This window comes from Macrotis lagotis, chromosome 4 (genome assembly GCF_037893015.1).
Source record: "Macrotis lagotis isolate mMagLag1 chromosome 4, bilby.v1.9.chrom.fasta, whole genome shotgun sequence".
In the NCBI taxonomy this organism is placed as follows: domain Eukaryota; kingdom Metazoa; phylum Chordata; class Mammalia; order Peramelemorphia; family Peramelidae; genus Macrotis; species Macrotis lagotis.
The window spans coordinates 112,056,651-112,066,009 of record NC_133661.1 but is presented as its reverse complement, the minus strand read 5'-3'; the positions used below and the strand labels follow the sequence as shown (position 1 = coordinate 112,066,009).

At 39.4% G+C, this 9,359-nt stretch overlaps 1 protein-coding gene across 1 annotated transcript in view; it reads left to right on the top strand.

The window, feature by feature from the left end:
- The first annotated feature begins 48 nt into the window (after nt 1-48).
- Nucleotides 49-9,359, top strand: part of PDCD11 (programmed cell death 11) — a 47,860-nt gene continuing 38,549 nt past the window's right edge. The window contains exons 1-7 of the mRNA XM_074233794.1: nt 49-187; nt 3,424-3,533; nt 4,353-4,484; nt 4,902-5,069; nt 5,921-6,079; nt 6,224-6,347; nt 7,280-7,461. Of these exons, the coding sequence (XP_074089895.1) occupies nt 3,432-3,533; nt 4,353-4,484; nt 4,902-5,069; nt 5,921-6,079; nt 6,224-6,347; nt 7,280-7,461 (867 nt within the window). The 5' untranslated portion in view covers nt 49-187; nt 3,424-3,431. The remainder of the gene's footprint in view (nt 188-3,423; nt 3,534-4,352; nt 4,485-4,901; nt 5,070-5,920; nt 6,080-6,223; nt 6,348-7,279; nt 7,462-9,359) is intronic.

The following is a 9,359-nucleotide window of genomic DNA, read 5'->3' as shown; positions in this document are numbered from 1 at the left end:
TTGCGGTTCCCTTTACTTCGGTCGACCGGAAGTAGTTTTACTCGTCGTTTTACTTCCGGAAGTGTTTCTGCGGAGGTGCTGATCCACGTGGGTCTGAGGTAAAAAAAACTAGTTCAGCGGGTCTCCATCCTCCTGGTCCTGGGCTCCCCTTCCTGGCCCGCCCTTCGGACGCCGGCTCCGGGGACAGGTGAGTTCGGTTGCCCGCGTTGGGAGAGGCCCGGGGCCGGGCTCCACGCCCAGGCCTCAACGTTTGTTGTGCCTGGAGTTTTCCTCCTCCGGGCCTCGGGCCCCCCTAGCCAAATGAGGGCTTGGAGCGATCGGGAGCCCTTCACTTACGATCGGTGTGTGGCCTTAGGTTTTTTTTTTTAGGTTTTGCAAGGCAAAAACGGCTTGCCCAAGGCCACACAGCTAGGTAATTATTAAGTGTCTGAGGTCGGATTTGAACTCAGGTCCTCCTGACGCCAGGGCCGGTGCTTTATCCATTGCGCCACCTAGCCGCCCCTGGCCGTAGATTTAAAAAAATTTTTTTTTTGTTTAGGTTTTTCAATGTAATGTGTTTCTTTTGTAATCCTGTGCAGTTATTTTATAAATTTAAACCCCTTACTTGGGAGAAGGGGTCCACAGGTCTGCTTGAGGGTGCCCATTGTATGAAAAATTTTAGATTGGATGTTTTTTCTAATGTGTCTAAAATCACTAATGTTTTCTGTTTCTGTGGAAAAATTGACAACTTGTTGAGGATCCTAGAGGGTAGAGGGTTGACTCCTGTTCTCTGGAGGCTTTGGGTTAGGTCTGACTGGACCCTGACTCTATGGAGGCTTTTCCCAATCCAGACATAACTTTAATAGTCCACATTGTCTTATCCTTTATAAATTTCATTTTTTTAAAAATTTTAAACATTTTATCTATTTTGAGTTTTACAATTTTCCCCCTAATCTTACTTCCCTCTCCCCACCGCCCACAGAAGGCAATTTGTCAGTCTTTGCATTGTTTCCATGTTGTACATTGATCCAAATTGAGTGTGATGAGAGAGAAATCATATCCTTAAAAGGAAGAAACATAAAGTATAAGAGATAGCAAGATCAGACAATATGTTTTTTTTCTCTAAATTTAAGGTAATAGTCCTTGATCTTTGTTCAAACTCCACAGTTGTTTCTCTGGATACAGATAGTATTCTCCATTGCAGAGAGCCCCAAATTGTCCCTGATTGTTGCACTGATGGAATGAGCAAGTCCAAGGTTGATCATCACCCCCATGTTTCTGTTAGGGTGTACAGTGTTTTTCTGGTTCTGCTCATCTCACTCAGCATCAGCTCATGCAAATCCCTCCAGGTTTCCCTGAATTCCCATCCCTCCTGGTTTCTAATAGAACAATAGGGTTCCATGACATATATACATATATCACAGTTTGTTAAGCCATTCCCCAATTGAAGGACATTCACTTAATTTCCCATTCTTTGCCACCACAAACAGGGCTGCTATGAATATTTTTGTATAAGTGATGTTTTTGCCCTTTTTCATCATCTCTTCAGGGTATAGACCCAGTAGACCCAGCTGGATCCAAGGGTATGCACATTTTTGTTGTCCTTTGGGTGTAAACTTCATTTTTTTTAAATATAAGTTTATTTTCCCAATTACTTGCAAAGGTAGTTTTCAACATTAATTTTTTAAATAAGATTTTGAGTTCTACATATTTCTTCTTTCCTCCCCCTTCCCCTTGACAGCAAGCAGTCTGATATAGATTATACATGTACAACTATGGTAAACATTTCCAAATTAGTCTTGTTGTGAAAAAAAGACTAAGATCAAAAGAGGAAAAAAAACCAAGAGAGGAAAGAAAAGCATAATGCATAAAACAACGTTTTAAAATGGAGAATAGTATGGTTTGGTCTACATTCAGACCCCATAGTTCTTTCTTTGAAAGTGAATATTTTCTATCACAAGTCCTTTAGAATTGTCTTTGATCATTGTCCTTAATAGGAGAGTTCTAAGTCCATCATAGTTGATCATCAAACAATGTTGCTATTAATGTGTACAATGTTCTCTTGATTCTGCTCACTTCATTCAGCAGCAGTTCATATGTCTTTCCAGATTTTTCTAAAGACCAGGGGAATCATGATTTCTTACAGAACAATAGTACTCCATCACCTTCATATCCCACAATTTGTTCAGCCATTTCCCAGTTGCTGGGCATCCCCTCAATTTCCAATTCTTTGCTACCACAAAAAGTTCTGCTCTAACCGGATCTTTCCCTCTTTTTTATGATCTCCTCAGGATATAGACCTGGTAATGCTTTTGATGAATCAAAGTATAACCCTTTGGGCAAGGTTCCAAATTGTTCTCCAGAATGGTTGGATCAGATCACAACTCCACCAACAGTTAATGTCTCAAGTTTTTACAATCTCCTTCAACTTTGATCATTTTCCGTCTTGTCATAGTAACCAATCTATGAGGTGTGTGTTGCTTAGTAAATTTTAAAGCAATGAGAAAGTTCAATAGAAAGAATACTGGCCCTAGAGTCAGGAAGGCCCAAGTTAAAATCTAGCCACAGACACTTAGTAGTTATATGACCTTGGGCAAGTCACTTAACCTCTGATCGCCTGACAGAAAGATCCACTGGAGAAGTTAAAGGCAAACCACTCCAGTATCTTTGTCAAGAAAACCTCTTGGCTCATACTATCCTTGAGATCATAAAGACACAATTGAATAACAGATTTTAAATGGGCACAATCACTCTGTGAATACAAGCTTGATCATCCCTATTTTACAGATGTACCTAAACCAGCATAATGCCCAAAGATTAGTTCTTTCTTTAGACTTTGAACTCCCATATAACTAGCAAGTGTTTGACTCTTCTTCCTATGTGATAGGAATCAAGTTGAAGAATCAGGACAAATATGTATTAATTGATTGCCTTAGTGAACTTCTCTATCACCATACCCAGCTTCCCTGGAAGATTGGTTTATTTTGCCTGTAACTGTTATAAAGTGACCCTTTGGTTTCTTTTTTTAATTTTAATTTTTTAATTTTAATTTTATTTTTTTATATTTTTCAAGGCAGTGGGGTTAAGTGGCTTGCCCAAGGCCACATGGCTAGGTAATTATTAAGTGTCTGAGGTGGGATTTGAACCCAGGTACTCCTGACTCCAAGGCCGGTGCTCTACTCACTGCACCACCTAGCTGCCCTGAGTTCTGTTATAATGTGGTAGTAGCATTTTATGAGGGGTCCAGGGGATCAAGCAGCAGCAGTTCATTAAGGATCTATTGCTGTTTGCTTTTTACTTAAAGACAATTATTTTCAAAAACCTGAGTTATTTCAGGCCTGGGATCCAGAGGTTCTGAGTCTTGGATATTTTTTTCTTTAACTCAGTAATGCTTAGGAGGCTCATTATTTTTCACTATCATTTATTGTCTTTTTTTTTTTTAAGGGACTAACATGACATCCCAGGAAGACAGCTTTCCTCGAGGAGGTTCAAAAAAGAAAGTACATCCAAAAAAAGCTCCTCAGCAGCCAATTGAACATGATAACTTATTTGATGTAAGTTGGGTGTCTGTGTCCAGGCAATTACTATTTGACTATAGAGCTCTTAAGACTTAACTGGAGAATGGATCACTTTTTCTAAAATGTTATATCTGTATGTGTATTTTATATATATACATATATATGTACATATGTGTGTGTATGTGTGTGTCAGTATGCCAAATTTCTCTAAAAAGACCACCCCATTCCAGGTAACTGGTATTTGAGGCTCAGGTTTTATACCTTAGTTTTTAGATATTTGTGATTGTAGATGAAAAATTCTGGTGCTCTTTTGGTGAAGAGTAGGGATAAAGTGAAGTGACTCTTCAACTGTTTTTGAGATAGGTTGAAGGGAAACTAGAGGAGGGTCATAAGAACATATAAATGAAAAGCTGGTATTAAATAGTCCAGCCTGTGTCTACTCTGCATCTTTGCCTAATACTATCCCTACTCCAATCCAGCTGCCTTGTACCTGTAGATTAGAGTACATAAAATTGGGTGGGGGATAGTAAGAGGTAAAGTAGTATAAAGATTAGAGCCAGAATATAAAGGAGGATTTAGGAGTGGGGAATAGAGAACCCCTGAAGGTCTTTGAGCAGAGCAGAGATGTGATGAGGGCCAGGATTAAAGAAAATTAGGAAAAGTAGCTTAGTAGACAAGGAGAAGGTCTTTGTCTTGGGCAGGGAGAATGTAGCACTTGGTCAGATTGAAATAAGAACTTGGGTTTATGGTTCAAGAATTAGGATAACAGCATGAATTGCCATTAGAGCGAAAAGGAAAATTACATTATGTTTTCTTTCCCTGACTTTTCTGGATTTTTGTGGGGCTTTCTTCTAGATTCCTACTGAAGAAGGATCCCGCAAAAGAAAAAGGAACCAAGAACAAACTGCTAAAAATAAAAAGTCAGAAGTTGAAAAAAAAAAGACCAGGAAACCTGAAGCTGAACAGCATGGGATACTCAGTGTTGAGGTTTGTTTCCCAGTGACCAGTAAACTGGCTTCTTCTGACTTCCACAGAATTATTAAGTTCCTGACCCCTTCAGTAATCCCAATTGCATCAGTAACAGTTCTGCCTAGAATTCAATATCATTACTAAATAAAGTATAGAAAGCAGGAGAAGTCCTTGACCCATCTCATGCACCAAAATGCTGGGGTGGGGGGGAGTCATACAATGTCAGAAAAAGAAAATACTTTAAAGGTTATCTAGTGCAATTAGCTTGTTTTACCACTGGGGAAACTGAGGGTCAGAGTGGAGTCTACTTACCAAGGTCATATCTAGTTAGTGACCAAAACCGGGACTGAATAATAGGATCTCTAGATCCACTATTGTATACTCCCTTTTACCTCCTGCCTCAATGAGGTGATGGTCATTTTCTGTTTTTTCCAGGCTCTAAGTGAGGGAGTGAGACTCCTGGGCTGTGTGAAAGAAGTCAATAATCTGGAGCTTGTGATCAGTCTACCTAATGGCCTCTGGGGATATGTACAAGCCACCAGTATCTGTGATGCCTATACTAAGAAACTGAATGAGCAAGCAGATCTAGAGGAACCTCTGGAGGTGAGGACACCAGCTCTGGGCCTGAATTAGTTTAGAGTTTATTAAATAGTCATTTGAAAGTCTCCTTCAATTTAGGAAGAGAATTCAGGGCAAAGGAATATTCTTCTTCTTCATCATCACCACCACCATCATCATCATCATCCCTCAAAAATGTTTCCACTAGCCTTCAGAACTCATGATTGCTCACTTCATTGACCAGAGTTCTGAAGTCTTTTTGGTTTTCTTTTATATTATTGTGATCATCTTGTAAATCAGTTTTTGGCTTCTTACTTCATTCTGTATCAGTTCATACATGTCAACTAGTCAGTCAGCAGATATTTATAAAGTGCTTTCTACGTGCCGTACTACATACTACTCTCTGGGAATACAGAGAAGGGCAAAAGCACAGTCCCCACCCATTTTTCCTGTAACCCTTCCAATATTAGCCAATCTGATGAATATGAGAAGAAATTTTAGAATTGAGTTTATTGCATTTATTAGTTATTTGGCAAGCTCTTTCACATATTGGTGGATAGTTTGTTTTTATTTGAAACTTAGCTGTTGAATAAGCATTGTCCTCTTAGTGAAGCCTGGTCTGGGGGGGGCGCAGCTAATGTAACTCATCTGTGACATCTCTGTTTGCTCATTTAGTGATAATCTTGAGGAATATAGTACAGATTCATTGTTTTGGCAGATCCCAGCCACTCAATCCTCAGTCAGTTTTCTTTCAAGATGGATAGCAAGTGGCTTTTATATTGACTTCCCTTCTAACTTACAGGCGATTTTGAACACATGAGAGAAAGGTAGGATCCAGGGTTTCCTGACTTGGTTCAGGAGAATGTGTTTCTTAATCTCTTGTCTTCATTGAGCAGGACCTGGCTCCCTTGTCCAAGTTATTTCAGCCAGGAATGCTGGTACGCTGTGTTGTCAGCAGCCTCAAATCTACTCCAGAGAAGAAGAGCATCAAGCTGTCCCTGGACCCCAAGGATATCAACAGAGTGCTCAGCCCTGGGTCCCTGAAGCCTGGCATGGTATGTGATTTGAGACTGGAAGCAAAAAACCCATTCCCTATGCCCTGCATGAAGGTGGCTAAAATAAAGGCATAGAGACTGGGCAGAGGTAGGGAGGGGCGGCAACTGCCAGCTTGTTCACTCATGTGCTTCCCTTCTCCATAGCTGCTCACGGGCACTGTACACAGTGTGGAAGATCATGGCTACCTAGTGGATATTGGTGTGGGAGGGACCAAAGCCTTCCTTCCTTGGCACAAAGATCAGGAGTACATCAAACAGAAGAACAAAGGTAAGGGGGAGACCAGGGAATGGGAAAAGGGGGTGCAGCAAGTGTGTATTTAGCTCTATTTTTAAAGATCTTCTTTAAAAGGGTTGTCAGGACCTCATTGTTGTGATTCTGCTGTTAGCTGATTTCATGACTGAAGCAAATTGAGAAGGGTGGGTGAAGACTGCTTGTTTTACTGAATGGATAGAAAGGTGTTTTAGTAGGGTCTTAGCCAGGTTAACTGGAATGTGGATTCTCCTTCATTTTTCTTGATGTATCCAGTCATCAGCCATTTATTCACTACATACTATGGGAAAGCACCATCCTAGGGTTGAAATTTCTCCTACATATGCAGAACATTTGAGAGGCTGGAGGATGAAGGGAATGTTAAAGGCCTGTACTGCACAATAGCCATAGGATAGAATGGAATATGATAAGAACACAAGGAGAAGGATTTGGTGCCATGGGAGGTAGTGGGGAGAGGAAAGAAAGTTCTTTGTGACTGGGAGAATTGAGGAAAGGTTTTACAGGTGAGATAGCATTTGAGCTGGGCTTTGGAGAATGCAAAGGTGGGTATGGAAAAGGTTTAAACAATTGTCATGCTCCTGTTGAGATGTCTCCTATGAGAAAACTTGGGTGAGACTTCAGCCTTTGGCCTTATTCTCATGAGGCAATTTTTATCCTAAGCTCAGCCCTAGGGAATTATAAGATATGAATGAAATCCATTGTGAATATGGGATTTTTAAAGGCAGCTTCTAGCCCACACTGTATCTGATACGTAGAATGCCCTTAATAAACGCTACTTAATTCATTGATTGGTTCATTGGAAATCAACTTGCTCCTAGTAGTAACTGAATCCTGGGAACAACTTCTTCAGGGGCTAACTTGGACCTTACCAAACAGACCCTTGTCATAGGGAAGATTCTCCTTTTTGAGAATTACTCTTCACTTTCCAGGTACCAAACTGCATGTGGGTCAGTATCTGAACTGCCTCATTGAAGAAGTAAAAGGCAATGGGAGCAGTGTCCATCTGTCCACAATACAATCAGAGGTTTCTACAGCCATTGCTGTGGAGGAGCAAAACTGGACACTGGATAACCTATTACCAGGCCTGGTGGTTAAAGCTCAGGTGCAAAAGGTAAGCCATGGTATACCAACTAAGCAAAACCGATCTAGTCCCCATATGATCAGGTTATTAGTCCTAGACAGTTCACTTTCATGGTTGAGCATTACTGTTCCTAAGCACTTACTTTAATTCCCTCATTAGCCTGGGAATTCTCTTTAAGTGGGACTGAATCTTCCTCATCTAAACAAGGGCCTCCATGAGCATTTTCTCCATGGGATCCTGATAATGGGTAGAACTTAAGAGTCCAAATAAAGAACTAGTAATTGGGTGTTGCCCCTGTACTTCTTCCAGGCAGCCTAGGACGGGCAAGTCATTTCATCTGTGGGCCTCTATTTGCTTTTCTTTGAGAGGATTGGACTTGATGACTTTTAAGGAATTTTTAGCTCTAAGTGTACAAAACACTGAAGAGGGAACTTTGCTATCAGTTTGTCAGAGAGTGAATGCTCAGATCTTAGAGTATGATTCTTTTTTTCTTTTATTTTTTTCTTTTAGATTTTGCAAGGTAAATGGGGTTAAGTAGCTTTCCCAAGGCCATGCAGCTAGGTAATTATTAAGTGTCTGAGGCCGGATTTGAACTCAGGTACTCCTGACTCCAGGGCTGGTGCTCTATCCACTGCGCCACCTAGCTGCCCTAGAGCATGATTCTTAACGTGTAATCTGAGAACTTGGTGGTGGTGTTTGTAAAAATACTTTGATAACTTTATTTCAGTATAATTGGTTTCTTTTTTTTTGAATGCTATTTTATTTCATTTTTTTCAATTACATGCAAAGATACTTTTCAACATTCATCTGTTTTGAACTTTTGAGTTCCATATTTTTTACTGCTCTCCCCTCACCCCTTGCTGTGGCAGCAAGCAGTCTGATATAGGTTGTATATCAGTATTTATCTCTTTGTAAGCTTTTGAGTTTTATATTTTTCTTCTCCTCTCCCCATACCAGTAAGTAATCTGATACAGGTTAAATATGTACAATCATATTTAATATTTCCATTTTAGTCATGTTGTGAGAGAAGAATCAGAACTAAAGGGGGAAAAAACCATGAGAAAAAGAAAAAACAAAGAAAATTTTAAAAAGTGAAAATAGCAGGCTTTGGGTCTGTATTCATGCTCCTTAGTTTTTTCTCTGAATGTGGATAGCATTTTACATCATATGTCTTTTAGAATTTTTCTGGATTATTGAACTACTTAGAGAAGCTAAGTTCATTATGGTTGATCATCATACAATGTTGCTGTTAATGTTTACAATATTCTGGTTCTGCTCATTTGACTCAGCATCAGTTCATGCCTCTAGACTTTTCTGAAGTATTGGTTTCTTTTCTCTTCTTAAATATTTTATCTGAGGAGGGGTTTCTTTGGACTTTCCAAGTGATTGATGGCTGACAAAAAATTTAAAAGCTCCTTTTTAGAGGAGGGATTGGCCTCCTCTGGAAGGTGTTCTTCTCCCCCTCTTGTTAAGAGCTTATATTTATTTGCTTTAGAATCATTTTCCTGTGTTTCCCACTCCCTAATGAATAATTCTTTGTAAAAAAGTAAAATTAAGTTTGACACTAGTGTTATGCACCTGTAATCTCTTCCCTCTATTGAGAAAGGAGAGAGCTATATTTTTACTACTTTTCTCTAGGACCCAAATTGAGGCATTGTATTCATCTGAGTTTGGTGGTATTCCAAATTCATTCCTGTTTAAACTATTGCAATCTTTGTGAATATTTTTTTGGTTCTATTGCCTTTGCTCTTTATCAGTTTCATATAAATCTTCTCATAATGTCCTGAATTTCTGATGTTCATTATAAAATATATTACTATTATTCCCTTAAATTTATAAAGAATTTTATCCATTCCCAAATTGATGAATTTTTTTAAATAATTTTTTTTGCTACCACAAAGTATTGCTGTGAATTTTTTTTTTATGAG